We start from the raw sequence: 20,809 nt of genomic DNA, 5'->3' as shown, positions 1-20,809 counted from the left end.
TGTTGTTGTTAGTAGCTTCCTTCCCCTCCCCAATGAATAACTGAGTCTTTCCTTCCTCTTTCTGCTTGACAGCACCTCCTCCACGCAGACACACATTCCTTCCCCTTGGACAGGTGTCCCCCCAGTCCCACCGCCTCTCACTGGGCCAGGAAAATCCCACTCAAGCCTCATCCTGGCTTAACTCAGGCCACCTTGCATGTCTTCCAGAACCTTCCGTAGGAGAGAGCTGCGTATCATTTGAAGACACAAGAATTTAATGCAAACTGGGTAGGAAGCCCCGTCAGTGGGTGCGGACGAGGTGACGAGAGAAATATGCCGCAAGCTGTGGCCCCAGATTGCAGCTCACCTATGTGGGGGGCTGAGCCGGAGCAGGGCACGGACACCTATAGGGGAAGCACTGGACAGTAACAACAAGTCCTGAGGAGCGGGAGCCACGGGTACCACAGACGCGATGCTGCTGAGGTTGAGAAGTGCCTCCTGGACTAGACTGTCACGTCGAGGCTGTCCACGTACCATCTCCCAAACAGAACCGGGAGCAAACCTTGATGCCAGAGCATTCGCTTCCTTCTTTGTTTTTTTATTATAGTTTATTGTCAAGTTGGTTTCCATATAACACCCAGTGCTCATCCCCACAACTGCCCTCCTCCATGGCCATCACCATTTCCCTCCCTTCTTCCAGACCAGCCTCAGGAATTTCGGTGAAGTCATAGCTCCTCCTAGAGGTCACAGGCACACACTAACCTCCTCTCTGGCGGCTGCTTCCAGTCCTCATTCTTGGGCAGAGGGGAGCCCGGAGCAGACAATTTCAGTTTGTTCAGCAAGCATTGGCGAGTAAGGCAACATTCTCATCCTCAGAATGCTTCCAGACTCATAGGAGCACTTGGACAGGCTTTTCTTTTTATTTATTATTTATTTTTAAATGTTTATTTATTTTTGAGAGAGAGACAGAGATAATGAGTGAGAAAGAGAAAGAGAGACAGAGACCGAGCATGAGCAGGGGAGGGACAGAGAGAGAGAGGGAGACACAGAATCTAAAGCAGACTCCAGGCTCCAAGCTCTGAGTTGTCAGCACACAGCCCCACGCAGGGCTCGAACTCATGAATCATGAGATCATGACCTGAGCTGAAGTTGGCCACTTAACGAACGGAGCCATCAAGGCACCCCGGGACATGCTTTTAGCAACATTAAGTTTGTAGAGGCTTAGTGTATGTTTTAGGGAGGCTAATATGTAATTGGTTTTTATACGGCTAAATCATTTCATCTACTCATCTTCTCATTTCCTCACCTCTGAAACCTGGATAAAGGGAGAGCCTGAAATATTGATCTCTCATCCGCTGTTTAACTCGAAAATAGTATGAGCCATTCAGGACAAGTTTCCACCCAGATGTCTGCCCTTCTAGGACCTTCCACGGTCCCCCACCCTTATCACAATATTGAACACTTTGCAAGTACTTGGTGCATACTTATTGAAAGAATGAAGGGATGAATATATGGATGCGATGGAAAATAGTAAGAAACCACATGTGAGTCTAACCATTAAAAAATTGTTTCCCAACGTGGTACAGCTGGCACTGGTATGTTCGTACTGGTGGCTTACAGAAATTGAGGGTATGGTATCAGGATATAAGGCTGAAATGGGAATGATAAAAAAAATTAATTTGCCTGGCATGAGGCATGCTTCAGTGCTAATCTTTTTTAAGTTTATTTATTTTGAGAGAAGGAAAGACAGAGCACATGAGCCAGGGAGGGGCAGAGAGAGGGAGAGAGAGAGAGAGAGAGAGAGAATCCCGAGAGGGTTCTGCGCTGCCAACACAGAGCCCAATTCAGGGCTCGAACCCATATACCATGAGATCATGACCTGAGCCAAAAGCAAGAGTAGGACACTTAACCAACCGAGCCACTCAGGTGCACCCCCTGCCATATTTAAACTTTATTTATTTATTAGTACTAATTTTTATTTCAAAGGATAGGTATAATAATTTTCCAATGTGTATCAAGCATTGTCCAAGGGAGATTTGGAAGTAAAAAAAATCGTGTCCCTTTTTAAACTATCCTTATTGTCAGGGCCCCCAGACTGATGGGTATTTGAGTATTTCCTTAAGGTAGAGCACAAGAATATATTCTAGGCTCATTTTGTGCTTTCTCTGCTTCTATCTTGGTATCAGCTATTTTTCCAAAGAGCCCTGGTTGCTTTGGGTGGATGGTATTTGGAAAACAAGAGTTGGGCACCAGACCTGGGCTTTTGAGGTGACAGTACTTCTTTGTTCATGAGTGGACGGAGCCTAGGGAATACACACAAATGCACACACTTTCACATGTATCTTTATATCTGTCTACATATATTGAAAAGCCACAAGTGCACACCAATAATTCCAGTTCCAATTTCGATACTGTAAGGTTCACTCTGGTGTTCTAGTGTGCTTTCTATACTTGCAATTCCTTTATCCAACACAGAAAACTGGCTCTTGTTCTCCTTAACAGATTTACCTATTTGATCAGTCTCCTTGTATGTACCCAGTTGTCCACTGCAACGACAACCTTCTCTCCCTTGCACACGCCCCCTGTCATCCTGCTTGGGAACCAACACCCTGTGCCGAGGAGTCCTCTCCTTGTTGGAACCCTCCTCACCTCAGTTCAGCGCTGATGCCCAACATGGCACACATCTTGCCCAGTATGGATGCCCTTTTCAATCTGCTGGGGGCTTTAACGGCCTATACCAGGCTGCTCTCCTCACCTCCCTTGGGTGCCAACATGCCCTTTCTTGGGAATACCCTCTTCACTTGGCAGAATGTCTGTCACCTGCATCTGGCCTCCTTCATGCACAGATACAAAGCAAAGCACCAGTCATCTGACAACAAAGATATTTCACTTCACAGGTTGGTTAGGGAATAATTCAATGCACTTAAGATTGGCAGTGGGTGTGGGGAGGCCTTAGGACCTTGTCTCTCTCCTTATGCTCTAGACATAGGTCTAGATCAATGCAGCATGATGGTTGCAGTTAATGAATATGTACTTGACTCACCTGAGCTTTTCTGAACCATTCGTATTTCTCTTCCCCACCCCCCACGTTCTCCAGGAAGCAATGCCAACTTCCTCGTTCTAAAAGTCTGAGATTTGGGGCGCCTGGGTGGCTTAGTCAGTTAAGCGTCCGACTTTCGCTTAGGTCATGATTTTGCGGTTCGTGGGTTCGAGCCCTGCGTCGGGCTCTGTGCTGACTGCCAGCTCAGAGCCTGGAGCCAATTTCAGAGTCTGTATCTCCCTCTCTCTCTGACCCTCCCTTGCTCGCACTGTCTCTCTCTCTCTCTCCTAGAAATAAATAAAAAATATTTTTAAAAAAAGTCTGAGATTTTTCCTTTCTTCCCTCCTATACAAACACATGATTGTCATATGTGTACCTGTCTTCCTACTGAGTTTGAGCTTTTTAAGGTCATAGACTGTCTCTTTTTAAAAAATTTCTGCATATTGTTCTCTGTAATTTTATTGTTTAACGGCTTCATTGAAGTATGGTTGACATATAAAGACCCACACATATTTAATACCACCATATCTAGATAATACACGTAGAAATACACCAGTTTCTTTTTTTTCCTTCCCAACAAAACCCTTTCTCACCTGCCAGTCTTTGCAAAGCACCTTAAAGGTAAGCTCCTCTGGTCTGAAACAACAGTGTTTTCTGATGGCCCACCACATGCTTCTCACTTCTTTCCTCTCTTGAAGGAGGAGTGAGGGGCCCCTTCAGTCATCCTCAGGTGAGCACATGTTCTAATCACCACCCTCTCATCTCCCCAGGATCCCAGTCTTCAGAACTACTACCATATGCTCTCCCTCAGCATTCAAGAGTCTGCCTGATGGGGCACTGGCCCCCACTATGTGCTGGTCACCAAACAGCCATTGATTGTGACTCTATAGAAGAGCCCTGATTGCAGTGCATTCTGTATGGCAGGGGAAATAAAATCATAAATAACAAAAACTATAGGGTATACATCTTTGGTTTTATGTGTGTAAATATTCTAGATGGTGAGACAGAGACAATAGTGAGATGAAGCAGCTAAAATACTACTATATGACATTTCAATAAGCATAAAACGATAGGGTATAATCTGTGTTCATCAGCATTTGAAGGACATGTAGAAAAACAGTTCTCATTTGGGAATTGCCGAAGTTGGAGAGGGCCTTTTGAAGGAGACGAATTTAAGCCAAATCTTTAAGCAATCTAGTCCTGTACCAGATTATTTTTTTTCTAAGAACCAGTCCTGTTTCATTGTCTAAAAGGAGGCTAGCATATAGCTTCAACTTTTAGTTCCGGCATGCTATTTTTCTAGTAACGTGAGGCAACTTTTGAGATTGCCTTTTGAGATTTGTTCCTGCTACATAAAGGCGCAAGGGAAACTCTGTTGGGTTCGAACCTTGCCTTATCTTGTTTCTCCTGCTTACTATTCTAGAACCCATAATCTTGTGCTGGCTCTGGCCTCTGATCACTTACCTTTTATTATATCACCAAGGGACAAGATTAAGAAAAGATGTTTAAAAGCTCTAAATAATCTTCTGGTTCAGCACAAGGAAAAACTTTCCAACTGGTTGGTTGAGAAGGTACTGTGATCTTTCTGCAATAGAGGCTGGAAGACCTTCAGTGGGATGTTATAGATGGGGCCCAAGCACCTGATGGGGCGCAGAGGAACTAAAGATCTGCTCTATGCCAGAGACAGAGCTACAAACTGAGAATTTAAATATAAAACATTGGCTTCAGGAGCTCATAATTTATTTGAGGAAACAGACAAGAAAATAAACATTTACAAGATAATTCAAAAGTTATGATAGAAATATACACAAGGCTTTAAAAGAGTGCAGAAAGGTAATAGGAAGTTATCTGTCAAATCAGAGGTAGCATGGGGTGGAGTTAGGAGTGAGCTTAGATGAATGTCTGAGATTAGCTCTAAGAAGAGATGTTACTCAAGGTAAATTTTAATGGATGAATAGGAATTCACGAGTGACGAAGTGAGGGAGGTAACCCTGTTCAGCAATTATTTACTGAACAATTGCTATGCGTCAGATAGATATATGTTGGCTTTGAGGCAGAATAGTAAGCAAATCAGACATCAGTTATGCCCTCAGGAATTTTAAACTACCCAGAGCAATCAACACTACACAGATACTCACACAATTAATATATAATTGGAAGTAAATGTTATAAAAGAAATGTAGAAGTTGACACAAAAATTCAAGAAGGTCTGATTTAGTACGGTATTGGCACAAAAACAGACACATAGACCAATGGAATAGAATAGAGAACTCAGAATTGGACTCACAAATGTATGGCCAACTAATCTTTGACAAAGCAGAAAAGAGTATCCAATGGAAAAAAGACAGCCTCTTTAACAGATGGTGCTGGGAGAACTGGACAGCAGCATGCGGAAGAATGAAACTACATCATTTTCTCACACCATACACAGAAATAAACTCAAAATGATGAAAGGACCTGAATGTGAAACAGGAAACCATCAAAACCCTAGAGGAGAAATCAGGAAACAACCTCCTTGACCTCAACTGCAGCAATTTCTTACTTGACACATCCCCAAAGGCAAGGGAATCAAGATTAAAAATGAACTATTGGGACCTCATCAAGATAAAAAGCTTCTGCACAGCAAGGAAAACAATCAATAAAACTAATAGGCAACCGACAGAATAGGAAAAGATAGTTGCAAATGACATATCAGATAAAGGGCTAGTATCCAAAATCTATAAGGAACTCACCAAACTCCACACCCAAAAAACAAACAATTCAGTGAAGAAATGGGCAGAAGACATGAACAGACACTTCTCCAAAGAAGACATCCAGATGGCCAACAGACACATGAAACGATGCTCAGCATCCCTCCTCATCAGGGAAATACAAATCAAAACCACACTGAGATACCACCTCATGCCTGTCAGAGTGGCTAAAATGAGCAAATCAGAGGACTCTAGATGCTGGTGAGGATGTGGAGAAACGGACACCCTCCTACACTGTTGTAAATTGGTGCAGCCCCTCTGGAAAACAGTGTGGAGATTCCTCAAAAAATTAACCACAGAACTCCCCTATGACCCAGCAATAGCACTGCTAGGAATTTACCCAAGGGATACAGGAGTGCTGATGCATAGGGGCACATGTACCCCAATGTTCATAGCAGCACTCTCAACCATAGCCAAAACATGGAAAGAGCCTAAGTGTCCATCAAGTGACAAATGGATCAAGAAAATGTGGTTTATCTATACAATGGAATACTACATGGCAATGAGAAAGAGTGAAATCTGACCATGTGTAGCAGCATGGGTGGAACTTGAGGGTATTATGCTAAGCGAAATAAGTCAGGCAGAGAAGGACAGATACCGTATGTTTGCACGTATAGATGGATTCGGAGGAATTTAACAGAGGATCATGGGGGAGAAGAAGGGGGAATATAGTGGGGGAGAGGGAGGGAGGCAAACCATGAGAGACTCTTGAATGCTGAGAACAAACTGAGGGCTGATGGGGGTGAGGGAGAGGGGAAGGGGGTGTGATGGGCATAGGGGAGGGCACTTGTGGGGATGAGCACTGGGTGTTATATGGAAACCAACTTGACAATAAGAAAAAAATGAAAAAAAAAGGTCTGATTTGAGCTAGAGAGTGTAGGTGAGGTTCAGGATTCTCTCTGATTAGAGACCTGGAGATTGAGTGGGGGTAAACTGGTGAGGCATGTGGGAAAGGCACAGAGGTGTGAAATAGTGTAGAGTGTCCAGGTTCATAGGCTACAACGTCATGCCCAGGAATTTAAATGTATCCCCACATCAGTATGGAACAATTGAAGAGATTTAAGCAGGAAAATGACATGATCCATTTGCATTTTAGAAAGACCACTCTGGTAAACAGTATGGAGGATAGATTGAAGAAGAGTAAATCCAGAAACGAGAAAATTCTTGTAGTGCTATTTATTTTAGTAGACCCTGGTGCTGAACAAAGGTACAGGCGGTTTGCTTGAAAGGTAAGTCAAGGATCCTTAAGACAGAGCAGCAGGAAGTGAACGCTGACAGAGACATAATTTAGTTGTGTTAACACTTTAACAAAATTCTTATATGTGGATCGAAGATTGTGTTAACTTCTCCTATTTCCCCTTGATTTTCTGTGGGTGTTCATTTTATACATGAGGATATTAACGGGCAAAGACCCCCAAAATGGGAGCTAGTGGCAGAATGAAGACCAGAACTGTGTTGCCAGATTGAAATGTTCTCTCCCAGAATTTTTTTGTTTCTCATCCTTTGGTACAAGGTTCCGTCTCTAGCATTATCTTCTTTGTTCTGCCCTATTCTTTGTCATTCCCATATCCCAGCCCTAAATCCCCAATCTCTCACTTCTTATTCTCTCCCAAAAGCATTACTTGAAGGTCAACAGTGAGCTAATTCTCTTAAGATCACTAGTTTTATTTCCAGCCACATCTCATCATTGAAACAACCACCATTCAATTGTAAGTACAGATGCAGGGCATTTAATTCATTTCTTCCTTCTCTTCTGGAGCCAGGTCAACAGACTCTGGCCCAGGTTCACTCTGACCCCTGCAGCCTGTTTGAGCAAATGAAGGCTTACTGGAACGTACTTACACTCATCCACGTGTTTACTACATATGGCTGCCTTCCCGCTGCAATGCAGAGTAGTCAGGACAGAGACTGTATTGACTGCAAAGCCTAAAACTTTGCTGTTGGGCTCTTTACAGGAAAAGTCTGCTGACCCCTGCAAGTTTTATGGAGAGAATCACATGCGGCTAGAATAGAGATGTCCTCAAACTAAAATAGAGATGTTCTCAAGGAAGCGTGTTTGGTTCCAGGGTTCACTTTACCAAGAAAGAACATTCTATTCACCAACACTGATTTTCTGTATACGGCAATGATTAGAAACTCAAGTTAGCACAGACGGTCAGGTTCGCATCAAGGTTATGACACAAGCATGTACTTTGTAACCTTGTTCTTTTTTGTATTCTTGTTGCCCTGATTGCTTCTTTCAGTTTTTTAATAAACTTAATATGTATACATATTTTAGGGAGAGGAATTCTTATTTAAAAATTTCCCTTCCTGTTGGCACGGTTAAGGAGCCAGTAAATGGCCTCAGTAACTAGCGTTTTATTAGCCAGAAAGGTGGCTGGAGAAGCTAAGGAAAAAGAAAAACAGCCTACATTAGAGAAAAGATTACAAAATTGCCCTCAGAGGTTGGTGAGTTTTGTTTCTGCCAATATAAATGTCAACATATTTGCGGGAGCCCAACCAGCCCCCAAGTCAGGCCCAAGTTTAGAAAGTCCTCCAAGGCCACTAAGCTGTGTTCATGGGAAATTGTGGTGACAAATACAGATGCATTAAATACAGACACATGCCTCTGGGCCATCGTATGTTTGAAGTTAGAAAAGAAGTCTAGGTACCAACCCACACTGCCAGGCAGAAGGAATATGGACATTGCCACATGTAGCATGTGGCTCTTTTCATGGATGACACTGAGGAAGGCCCCCCCCCCCCCCCCCGCCGCATCCACACACTGTGGCAAGTCCAGTGTTGATTGTAAACAAGAATTCATCGATGTTATTGAGGACAGACGTTAAGCACACATGAAGTGCAGACAAGAATACCTATTGAATCTGGGAAGTTTCAGCCCTGTTCTCCAGGGCCCAGCTTCATAGGCTGGTGCACTGTATCTCAGGAGTAAAAGGTATCTCATAGGTTTGAGCTCACACACAATCGTGCAAGGATATCTTCAGGTTTGTTCTCCCGCTTTACAGAAAAGATGGATATGGCGCTCACGTACAGACAACTCATACTGATCCTGTATTCTCCTGGCTTCTTCAAGAGGGAGCATTCTTCCAGTACCTTCCACTTGGAGTACTTTGGGCTCTCACTGAATATCCATATCTACTCTGCTCCGTACCCTCTCCACACCCAGTGCCATCACAGTCACAACCACCAGCGATACTTGGGATGTCCCACTCTCATTTTGTCGGGGCCTCTGCCTGATGCTATGGGGCCAGTCGTCAACATGTGTTTGCTTTGGCGGCACATATACTAAAACAACTAGTCTTCAAAATGATTTTAGGGAGTGCAGAAATGACCATTGTTATTTAAAGAGCTATATCATCGAACTGCATGTGTTCATTTTAACATGCATTAGATAAAGATTCACCAACACATGAAATATCAACATCTATGCTTGAGAAGAGGTTCAGGGAAAAAAATCTATATAAAAATAAAAACTTGGGGCATCTGGGTGGCTCAGTCGGTTGGGCCTCCGACTTCGGCTCGGGTCATATGTTAGTGCTCATATCGGAGCATGTCGTCAGAGACCAGCTGGGGAACGAGTGCATCCACCGTGGCCGCGTGGCTGATAAGCTCTGCCAACTTCTAGCCATCGTGGAATGCGGCCTCCAAGAAGGTATTTTCCCCATGGACCTAGACCTAGAGCAGCTGCTCTTTAATCAAGATCTAAAGATAGCATGCACGGGCATTGGCCTGAGCATCCAGTTTGCGGGCTACAAAGTCCACACGTTTGAGGAGAGCCCCACTTCTGCCCCTCGACTCTTGGTCCACCAGGAATCTTCCCGGCCTTCCACAGATGTGTGGAGCCTGGGGGTGGTTTTCTACTGCTTAGGCACGGGGATGGAGCCAGTTGAGGCGGGGGAGGTCGGCTGGGACGTCCATGGGGACTCGCGACAAGAGGGTGTCCTGATGCTGATGGCACTCAGGAATGGAAACGTTTGGAGCAGATTAAGATCCACCCACCGGGTATCGGGCAAAGGGGGACATGCAGGAAAGGACGAAGGACTGAGTCCTTGGACTTACGGAAACGAAGACCCCCTGATACCTCTAGCGGTGGCAGAATGGCCAGGCTGTCGCCCACCCAGCCCTGGGACCACAGTGAGCACACCCAGCCCAGCCGACTCCTGGAGCCCCACGTCAGCCTCCCCCTCCCCCTCCAGCACGTACTCCCTGGGGTCCTTGAAGAGAACCTCTGAAGACACCAGCATCCACAACACCATCAACATCAGTTACTGTGAAGACATAGAGAACGAGGAGGAACGGACCCCAGGGAGAACCAGCCTTCAACCCCAGACCCGAATACGAAAGTTCTTTTGCCATGTTAGGAAGTACATGGGAAGGTACATGTTTCCAAAAAATAAAGTTCACCCAAAGTAGGAAAAAAAAAAAAAAAAAAAAAGGTTCTCGAGGTTTGTGAGTTTGAGCCCTGCGTTGGACTCCGTGCTGACAGCTCGGAGCTTGGAGCCTGCTTCGGATTCTGTGTCTCCCTCTCTCTCTCTGTTCCTTCCCTGCTTGGACTCTGTCTCTCTCTCAAAAATAAATAAAGATTAAAACATTTTTTTAATAAAAAAAAACTTAAGTTACTTTAAAAGCACTGTGTTCAGTGGTTTCCAGGCACCACATGTGAGAGTTATTTGAGAACACCTGAAGTCCAGAAACCCATTGCTCTGCATTTCCCCTACATCCCCACTACTGCTTTAGATGACTGAAGAGTCATCACTGCCACTGGATGGGTCCATGTTCCTTTATCTCAGGTGTTTATTTGGGCATTTGCAGCTGAGCCTAGATAATTGTCTTTATCTGGCAACTCTCACACTTCCCCTTCCAGGGAGAAGGGGTCCAAATGGTAAATCCCAGAATGCAGCAGAGAAAGCTCCCTAAAGCATAGCGGCACATGAGTCAATTATTGTGGAAACTCTGCTTGACAATGCTGTGCCTTTCAAAGGGGCTAAGATCTCTGGTGGGTTTCAAGGAAAGTCCCAGGTGTGATATAGAAACATACAACTTCCACCACTTCATCATGGACGTATCAGAAAGGAAGATAATTGGACAGGTTGGGAAGGCTCTCCCTTCTTCACTCTGGGCCTGGCCCTTCTCTTACTCCTTAGTTCCTCTGATTTTTAAGGATCAGTGAGGGGCAGCCCCCTGCTTTATGTGCCATTTCTTCAGTAGTTAATTAGTGCCTACATTGCCTTACCATTCAAATCACTTTCCCATGGCTAGGGCCTTCTTAGAAGCTACTTTGCCCATCTTTTCTCCTTAGATCAGTCATTCCCAGCTGGGGATGATTTTGAACCCAAGGGAACATGTAGCAATGTCTGGAGACAGCTGAGTTGTCACATCGTGGAGGAGGGGTTAGTGATACTTGTAACTAAGGCCAGGGATGCTGATGAATATCCTACAGTGCGCAGGGCCGTTCCCCACAGCACAGAATTACCTGGCTCCAAATGCCAGTAGTGCCAAGGTTGAGAAATTCCGCCTTCTAGTGAATCATCTTTATATGAGCACAATTTCAAACGTACAAGAAGCAAACTACTTCATGAGAAATGATTTGCTAAAGCAGAAGTAACATCCTGGTAGGCCGTTCAGATGTGTGGGAGGAGCATCTGGTCCCGAGATTCACTTATTCCAGACACTTCTGCCATGCTTCATTAATTGTGACAACTCTTGCTCCAGGAACCCATTTCTTTAATTTATCTAAGAATTCCCGCTGCTCCCTAGGGTCCTCCCTTAATTTGGTGGCATTCAGGTTGTTCTCCTTGATTATGTTTATGGCATCACAGTAGAGTTTATGATCCCTGAAATGAGGCTGATTGAGTGTGAATACTATGTTAACCACTGAAGAATATAAAACTTTGAGCAAAATATGTAATTTCCCCAAGCTTCTCTGTCCCTCGTCTACAACGTGGTAAAAATTAGAACCACACTGATAGAGCTGTTGGTAAGGATCGAATGAACTGATGTATATAAACCCCACCCACAGTGCCTGACACACAGTAAGCACTCCATAAATTTCAATTGTATTATCAGTCACCAACATGTCTGTATTATCTTGGTGTCCAGATTGTGGTGAACTGAATGGAGAGGCGTTGTACAGTGGTTAAATGCACAGACTCCGAAGCCAGATTTCCTGGATTGGAATCCTGACCCTATCGTGTACTTGCTATGTGATGTTGGTCAAGTCCCCTGTAAATTTCATGTGCCTCAGTTTCCCCATATGTATAGTGGGGGTAGTAATAGATATCTTCTAAGGTTGTAATGAGAATTTCTAGATTAATATATGCAAAGATTTTATATATATAAAATATATAGTAACTTCTAGCAGCTTATTCTTTCATTCTTCTCTTGAGAACGATCATAGTTTCAACTCAGAACAATTTTTTCTTTTTTCAAGGAATCAAATTTCCCTGTTAATAATGAAAAGTTAACATGGCTCTACAAAACCATGGATGCCACAAGAAAAATTATATAATTGTGGAAGAGCCAAAGTTAATTAAACATCAAGGGGGTAGTGTTCAAGAGAGTCCTCAGAATGAAAGTTCACAGTTGAGACAACCAAGTACATAATATTTCCGTCTGGGAAATAGGACACCTGTAGCCCTGTTCTGTGACCTTACTCCAATGTACTTTTCTATTTTGGGGAACAAATTGCACCAGGTGGGCTTATTACTTCCATTCCCATAACTTTCTGGAAAAGTAGACAAAAGCTGATGTTTAAATCTGACGCCAAATTATCTTCAGTTTGGCATTGAATTGGATTCTAAATTTGGATTTGTGAGTTTCCAGTCAAATCACTTTTCTGGCACCCATGGCCATGGGTGTCGGTGATAAACCTGGAGGTATAAATAGCTGTGGATGAAAAACATTCATCACACTTCCCAGTCCAAATCCACTGAGCGACCATGAAGACCTTCATTTTCCTTGCTCTCCTGGGAGCTGCTGGTGAGTCTTTATTAATAAACAAATGCAGTCGGTACATCTACCCCCAGTGGATACCGGAAGCTGCAGATAGTATTGAACCCTGTATATATTATGCTTTTCCCAACATATATGTGTACCTATGACAAAGCTTAATTTATAAATTAGGTACACTAAGGGATTAACAATAACTAATAATAAAATAGAACACTTATAAAATAATCCTAAGATACTGTAATAGAAGTTATGTGACTTGCTCTTTTCTCTCTCTCTCTAAATATCTTATTGTACTATACCCACACTTCTTGTGATGATGTGATATGATAAAATGCCTACATGATAAATAGGGTGAGGTGAATGATGTAGGCATTGTAAGATAGAGTTAGGCTAGTAATGACCTGCTGATGATAATTCAGAAAGAAGATCATCAGCTTCCTGACTGTGGTTCGCCGAGGGTAACTGAAACCATGGACAAGGGAAAACCACTCTAGTACAAATGTTTCTACATAATTAAATCTCACTTGTTGGGGAAAGATTATAGTTATCAGGAGTAATTAGTGTAGAAAGTATAAAGAGGCAGAAATTGCCCTGAACTTCAAGGCAAAAATCTATGAAGGAAGAGAGAAAAGGAAAGGATAGTTAACATTAAGGAAATGTTGCATTTGGAATTAATAATTGGGACCAATGACTAGTTTTGGGCCCATTGGAGAGGCTGTTAGGGTCAGAACCAGAGACTCCTCTATACAGAAAGGATCTTAACAGGCAAAGATACTTTATGTCTTATGAATAAAAGCTATGGGCTGGGATTTACAATGTCTTTCCTAATGAAATCCCTCTGGTGTAAAATAACATATCATTTAATCATCAAGAGACATAGAGAAATGTCTGTTTCTATTCTTTATACTACTAAATTTTATCAAAAACTTACTACCAAACTTTCCCAAATTGGATAAGTTCAATACACTAGTTTCTAAATGCCATTCACAAAATTACTTTAAAATACTTGCACAATAAAGCGGATATAATATAATCATAGACTTCGGGAGCCATAGAAATCTTAATAAATCAGTGGGCCAAACTTCACAATGCTGAAAAATTGAAAAACATTGGAAAGATAATTGGGATAAGGGGAAAGTTTGGAGAGGGAAACCAAATATAATGTTTTATGAAATTATTTCATGAAAATTTTAGGCAAGAGCCAAAAAGAGAAATTGGGGAAACAAAAGTACAAACTCCCATTTTTTTTCAGGCTAGAACATTCTTAGGTGGCTTCTAAAAGCTTCCTTTCCGTTACTTCATGTGAATATCTATCCTATTCCAACCACCATAAATAAATATAAGCATGATTACTTCAAAGCTTCACTGAACACCTTATTTGCATGTCTGCTGAACAAAGTTTTGCATAAAAAGTATTTTTAATGTTTATTTATTTATTTTGAGAAAAAGAGAGAGTGAGTGAGTAAGCAGAGGAGGGGCAGGCAAAGAGAGAGAGGGAGAGAGAGAATCCCAAGCAGGCTCTGCAGTGTCAGCGCAGAGCCTGATGTGGGGCTCAAACTTGTAAACCATGAGATCATGACCTGAGCCAAAACCAAGAGTCAGACCCTTAACCGACTAAGCCACCCAGGCACCCCTAAAAAGTATTCTTTATATCCTTAGGTGGTAATGTTCAGGCCGTTTAATATATAAAGAGTCTCTTTATATATAGAGAGTCTCAAGGTGTGTGTGTGTGTGTATGTGTGTGTGTGTGTGTGTGTGTGTGTGGTACATATATTGAAAAACAGTATTTTTATCAAATTTAAAGCATAACTTAAAAATTAGATACTTATAATGGTATAACTAGGATATGTGTCAAAGGTATAGAATAATATGATTTTGGAAAAAAAAGTTATGTAAAAATTATGTTATCATCATTTCCTGATTATGTGTGACAAGAAAACATTATCTTCTCTTTTCTAGTTCACCTGTAAAAACTTAGTGCTACGTAGAAATTCCAAGACAGATCTGTTTAACAGATAATTTCCAACTTTTCCTCGTCAGTTGCTTTCCCCATTGATGACGATGACAAGATCGTCGGGGGCTACACCTGTCCAAGGAACTCCATCCCCTACCAGGTGTCCCTGAACTCGGGCTACCACTTCTGTGGTGGCTCCCTCCTCAATTCCTGGTGGGTGGTGTCTGCGGCTCACTGCTACAAGTCGTAAGTAACTGATACTCACATATCTGCTCTCCCAGTTCAGCTCCTCCCCCCGCCCTGCCAAAGCACGCTCAGGGTACCCTGGAGAGTTATGCTTGAGGGGTGAGCATTCAGATTCTAGAAGCCTCGTCATTCTCCCCAGGCACTGTATGTTGCTTCGAGGGAATTTTACACGGACAGCTAACCTTAGAGTTCCCTGATGGCCTTCCAAATGATGGTACCAAAGACAGAGGAGGGGGACTAGTGAGTGATGAAGTATACTTAGAACTAGCTTAAGAGCATTAATTGATAAATAGTCCTAATCATTATAGCTCCACCAGGAAAAAATGGCATATGGAGGTGAAAACCCACATGAAGTTTCCAGTACAATGTTAAAAATAAGCACAACCCATTCTGTCCCCTTAATGACTTCATGTCTCGGATTCCTGCCATCTCTCTCTACAGTAGTTGGTAATCTCAACCAGCGGAGGACTAGCAGGTGCTGAATAATATTTGCCAATTTCCACTTAACCTGCCACCATTTTATTGGTGTCATTTAGTCATAGGAATTAAATGCATCTAGCTATTCTAACAAGATGGCGGGCTGTGAGTCTATACTGGTAGTGACACTCACCTAAGAGTTACTCTAACCTGGACCATATCTGGTAGGGCTGCCTTAAGTGCACAATTACGTATGTGTGGGAATGCTTGAAGGGGATGGTGTTCATGTTATGCTTATGACTGGGGTGAACTGGGGAGAGGAAAAAATCCAGCCACTTAATCCAACCACTTAATCCAGCCGAATCCAGGTGCATCTGGGAGAACACAACATTGCAGTCACTGAGGGCGGTGAGCAATTCATCAATTCAGCCAAGGTCATCCGCCACCCCAGATACAATCCAAACACTGTTGATAATGACATCATGCTGATTAAGCTGAGCTCACCCGCCACCCTGAACTCTCGAGTGTCTACTATCTCTCTGCCAAGATCTTGTGCAGCTGCTGGTACCCAGTGCCTCATCTCTGGCTGGGGCAATGTCCAGAGCGTTGGGGGTGAGTGTCACCTGGAAGAAAAACACCAAGTCTGGAAATCCTAGAAGTGAAAGACATGTTGGGGGTCAGTTAGTCCAATTTGTCACTCAAGGCACGGTTCCCAGAAGAGAGTCTGTGGATGTATGGAGTCTTAGGAAGATTCCTTTGCTGGAAAACACAACAGAAAATGAACTGTGATGGAAGATAGCAGTATTCCATTGCAGTGTGATTAGTGATTTGCAAAGAAGTAGAAACTGAGGAGGTAAACAGAACCGAGGCTGAGGGATCTGGCACCACCTGAAGTTTATAGGGTTGCCTAAGAGCTGGCCTCCAGATTTGAGATCTAGGGTCACTGGTGCCAGCGCCGAGAGAGCAACTTGTTGGTTAAAACTGTTTGGAAGAATTTCCAGATAAAATCGTTCTTCCAAAATAGAAGTTACTGACAACCAGAGAGAGTAGGGAAGGAGGGAGAGACGGGGAAATTAATCTCCAGGAATCCTGTGGATAATTTTCTCCCATTTTCACTCTTGCACCCCACAGAAAACTATCCCGATGTCCTGCAGTGTCTGAAAGCTCCCATACTATCTGACAGTGCTTGCCGTAAAGCCTACCCAGGCCAGATCACCAGCAACATGATCTGTCTGGGCTTCCTGGAGGGTGGAAAGGACTCCTGCCAGGTTAGTTTCCCTGTACTCTTTCCTCTGGCCAAACCTCATGCATTTCTACCATACTTTCCCTTTCCTGAAACACAGAAGATTGAGAAGCTGTCTCTGGGATGGATTATAAGGGAAAAGGGAGAGATTTGGGATAAGTGATGTTTACTTTTTGAGCTATTAATGGTTAGAGTGAAGGGTAAAAAGATACACAGAAGATGGTATGCAAACAGGACATCCAGGCACCCTGCTGAGGAGGGATGCTGCAGCAGGGAACTTTCTGGAAAAAAAAGCACGGCTAGCTGGGCAGCATTGGGCTCACCAGTCCTCGCCTCTTCTTGGTCCTGAATGCCTGCAACTAAGAGAAGAGCAGGAGCTAGGAGGAGGGAGGAGAAAGGATAAGAACGTAGTATAGAGATTGAGAGTTGGATTCCCAGGAAAAGGGAAGGTGCTTCCTGGAGAATCAGCAGCCTGGGAAAACGGACCCCAGGTAATGGAGAGCCAACTTTGAGCCTTTCTCCCATCTTGGCATAACTGAGAGTTCTTACTGTCTCTTCCTTCTTGTTCAGGGTGACTCTGGTGGCCCTGCGGTCTGCAACAACGAGCTCCAGGGCATTGTCTCCTGGGGTATTGGCTGCGCTCAAAGAGGCAAACCCGGTGTCTACACCAAGGTCTGCAACTATGTGAACTGGGTTCGGCAGACCATCGCTGCCAACTAAGCACGGGGACCTCCCCACACCCTCTCCTCTATTAGTCAACATCACCTTCCACCTATGCCTGAAAACAGTATCTAAATAAAACATTTTGTCCCATGGTACATGTGTCCAAGAACAGTACTTACTTAATATTTATGAACTTTCTCTTCAAACTGGCGCTGATTAAGAGAGTGGACACAGAATTGAACAATTACTTGAGGATAGAATTGGAAAGGTTACATAGTTATTCATTCAGCCTGATCCAGATGAATTCACTGATCACTTACCTGCTAGGCTCTGCATGGCCCACTGAAGATATAGGCATGGGTCAGCTTTGAGGTCACTGTTGTCATCACAATTTATTTTATTTTATTTAAAAAAAAATTTTTTTTAATGTTTTATTTATTTCTAGGAGAGAGAGAGAGAGACAGCGTGAGCAGGGGAGGGTCAGAGAGAGAGGGAGTCACAGACTGAAACAGGCTCCAGGCTCTGAGCTGGCAGTCAGCACAGAGCCCGACGTGGGGCTCGAACCCACGAACCGCGAGATCATGACCTAAGCGAAAGTCGGACGCTTAACCGACTAAGCCACCCAGGTGCCCCTGTTGTCGTCACAGTTTAGAACAGATGATGATGACACCAGGGTACAGAAAGTGAAAATCAACTGCCCAAAGTCATCCAGCTAGTTCAGAGTCAGGGAAGCTCCAGCAGCCCTTATTCCTGATGCATTGTCACTGCTGTGACACCATGGTCTCTCTCTCTCTCTCTCTCTTTTTCTTTTGTTGCTCCAATCCATCTGAAACTCTGTGAGGCTAGATAATGGAAACCACCAGGTGTAGAATTTTTTTTTATACAAATCACAGATTTCCTGCATTTTCCAAGGTTTTACCCGCCTGTATATCCCAGTTGTCTAAGATCTTTCTTGCTTTCCCACTGGGATTTTATTGCCATAGCATGCCATCAGGCCTGATGTCTGTAGGCCATCTGTGCCATTCGCCCATCTTCCACCACCAGAGCCCCACATCCCAGCCCAAATAATGTACTCTTTTGAACTATAAAAAGAAAGAAAGTGGAAACATAGGTGAAGTTTGCAGAAAATAGATCTATTACACTGAGGTCACAGAAGTTGTGGCTACAGAGTTGGTTTGGAGCACAAGTCCCAACATGTGATTGCTGTGTATATCTGGTATGGATCCAGGAGAAGAATGTAATGGGATCTAGGTATGGACACCTTGGAGCAGAGGGAGGAAGTTTGAAAGGGAGAAGTGTTCACAGACTCAGTAATAAGGTGAAGAAGAGATGTTGTCTTCATCGGTTAGGCTGCTATACTCAAAATGCCATAGACTGGGTGGGTTAACCACAAACATTAATTTCTCATTGTTCTGGAGGCTGGGAAGTCTGAGATCAAGGTGCAGTGGAAAATAGTGGGGGCCCACTTCCTGGCTTGTAGATGGGGGCCTTCTCACTGCGTCCTCACCTGGCAGAGAAAGGGCTCTAGTTTCTTCTTATAAGGATGCTAATTCCATCATGGGGCCTCTACCCTTATGACCATAACTAAACCTTGCAAAGGACCCACCTCCTAGCACCATCCCATTGTTGTTTGAGCTCATAAAGTTGTGGGCATGGGGGAGGGACACAAACCTGCAATCCATACCAGGTATTTTGGAAGGGGAAAGTATGGGAAGATACGTGCCCCGTTACCAAATTTCTATTCCTTTGTAATTATGGACAGCACATTCATAAGAAATAGTCCTGAGCCCTTAATATTGCCTTGTCAGTTCCACTGGGATGGAGCCCAAATTCCTTAGCCTTGGATTCAAGACCCTTAAATATTTGGTCATAACTAAGTTGTCCTGTCTTATTTCCATAGTTCTCATTGAATTGCTTTTATGTTTGAATATAGCCTAAATTAATTAATTTCATATATAACTCCCCTATGGTAAAATAGGAAACTTTAGATCTACCTTAACTAAATATCTCAGGCTTCTCTCCAGAAACAAATGAGCTGATTCTCCTGTTTCTCCTAAAACATTTTCTATTACACCCCATCACCACCACCGATATACATCTACTCACATCACCGCAAGTAGAGGGCAGATTCAGAGACTTGGCAGGCTAAGGGAGACATATAAAAGACGAGAGATAAGGTAAGGTGCAAAGAAAAGTATGAAAAAACAAACAAATACTATTTCTTGATACCATTCAATAGTCCCTTGTCAGCCTATCTTGTCATTTTCTATCAATTGTCTTTTTTTAAAAAAAAATCTAACTTTGTAATTTGTAGATTTATACCAAAATATAAAATCTGTATGCTCTTTGACCCAGCAACTTCATTTCTAAAACTCTATTCTATTAAAATCCCCATATAAACACAAAAACAAAGTATAAATGGGAGTGTATAATTTAGGAGTCATGCCATTGCAAAGAACAGAACAGCCAACTCATATGGCCTTTAAAAATGACTAATGGAAGTTTAGACATTGGGAAGACTTCAAGGATGTTTTGATTCAGCAATTCAAAAATGTCAAGGACCCTATTATTCCTGTCTCTGTCCTGTGCATTACTGTCAGTTTTATCCTCAGAATAAAGCCTTGTGATCGAAATGGCCCTCAGAGCCCAACTCTCCCTCATCTATACCTAGAGAGAGAGATAAACAAAGTTACTACCATCAGAACTAGAAAGTTTCTTTCCAAGATGTCCCTTGCAGACACCATATAGTGTGTCTCTCACTGAATTTGGTCACTTGCACAAACCTGAGCCAATAATCTAATGGGATTATGCTGATTAGTTTACAATTAAGTTGCATGGCGTAACCTCAGAGCAAGGGGTGGACTTTTCATTCTGAAATAAACATGGCCTACTTGGTATATGTCTGGTTAACTGAAGGGTTATAAGGATGGTTATGAATAGGAGGAGGAGTGCCTAAAAAGGCAGCAACAATCTCTACTAGAGTAATCCAGGGTACGTATTGATACATCATCTATGTAATTCTGAAAGTCCAGAAGCAGCTCAAAGATCCATTAATAGAAGATTGATCAAATAAACCTGGTATGTCCTCAGTGGAGACTATTCCATTCATGTATCCAACCACTTAGTCAACAAATACTTAATGATGACCTACAATGTGCCCACCCTGTTTTATGCACTAAAGATACAGCAGAAAAACAGTCAAAACCCTACCTTCATGGTATATATGTACTTAATGCATAAATAGAAAACAAATAACTGGGTAAATAAAAAACAAATAAACAGAGACGGTAGACTATAATGCCAATCAATGCAAATGCTACAGGAAAAGCAAACTGGATAAAGGGGTGGATGGCTGGAAAGGACACACCTGCTTCTAAAGTACAGTTGACCTTTGAACAATGTGAGGGTTGGGGCACCAACACCCTACAGAGTCAAAAACTTGTATAACTTATGGTTCCCCCAAAACTTAACTACTAATAGCCTACTGTTGGCCAGAAGCTTTACCGATAACATAAGCAGTCAATTAACACACCTTCTGTATGTGTACTATATGTGGTATTCTTACA

The 20,809-nt window shown here is 43.0% G+C and overlaps 1 protein-coding gene across 1 annotated transcript; it reads left to right on the top strand.

Moving 5' to 3' along the window:
- Positions 1 to 12,707: 12,707 nt before the first annotated feature.
- LOC120233007 (cationic trypsin) lies at positions 12,708 to 17,300 on the top strand. Its single transcript, XM_039234067.1, has 5 exons — positions 12,708 to 12,747; positions 14,761 to 14,920; positions 15,696 to 15,949; positions 16,469 to 16,605; positions 17,151 to 17,300. Exons 1-5 carry the CDS (start codon positions 12,708 to 12,710, stop codon positions 17,298 to 17,300), a joined length of 741 nt encoding a protein of 246 aa, XP_039089998.1.
- Positions 17,301 to 20,809: the final 3,509 nt, after the last annotated feature.

This window comes from Hyaena hyaena, unplaced genomic scaffold (assembly GCF_003009895.1).
Source record: "Hyaena hyaena isolate Hyena2069 unplaced genomic scaffold, ASM300989v1 scaffold_82, whole genome shotgun sequence".
NCBI lineage: Eukaryota > Metazoa > Chordata > Mammalia > Carnivora > Hyaenidae > Hyaena > Hyaena hyaena.
Note: the sequence above shows the minus strand (reverse complement) of the source record. Positions and strands in the feature narration are given on the sequence as shown.

Bases quoted from the DNA above. Each gene is read 5' to 3' on its own strand.
- LOC120233007 (XM_039234067.1), top strand. From the start codon at position 12,708: ATGAAGACCTTCATTTTCCTTGCTCTCCTGGGAGCTGCTG. The intron at 14,921-15,695 runs GTAAGTAACTGA...CACTTAATCCAG, and splicing joins GCGGCTCACTGCTACAAGTC to CCGAATCCAGGTGCATCTGG. The intron at 16,606-17,150 runs GTTAGTTTCCCT...CTTCTTGTTCAG, and splicing joins GTGGAAAGGACTCCTGCCAG to GGTGACTCTGGTGGCCCTGC.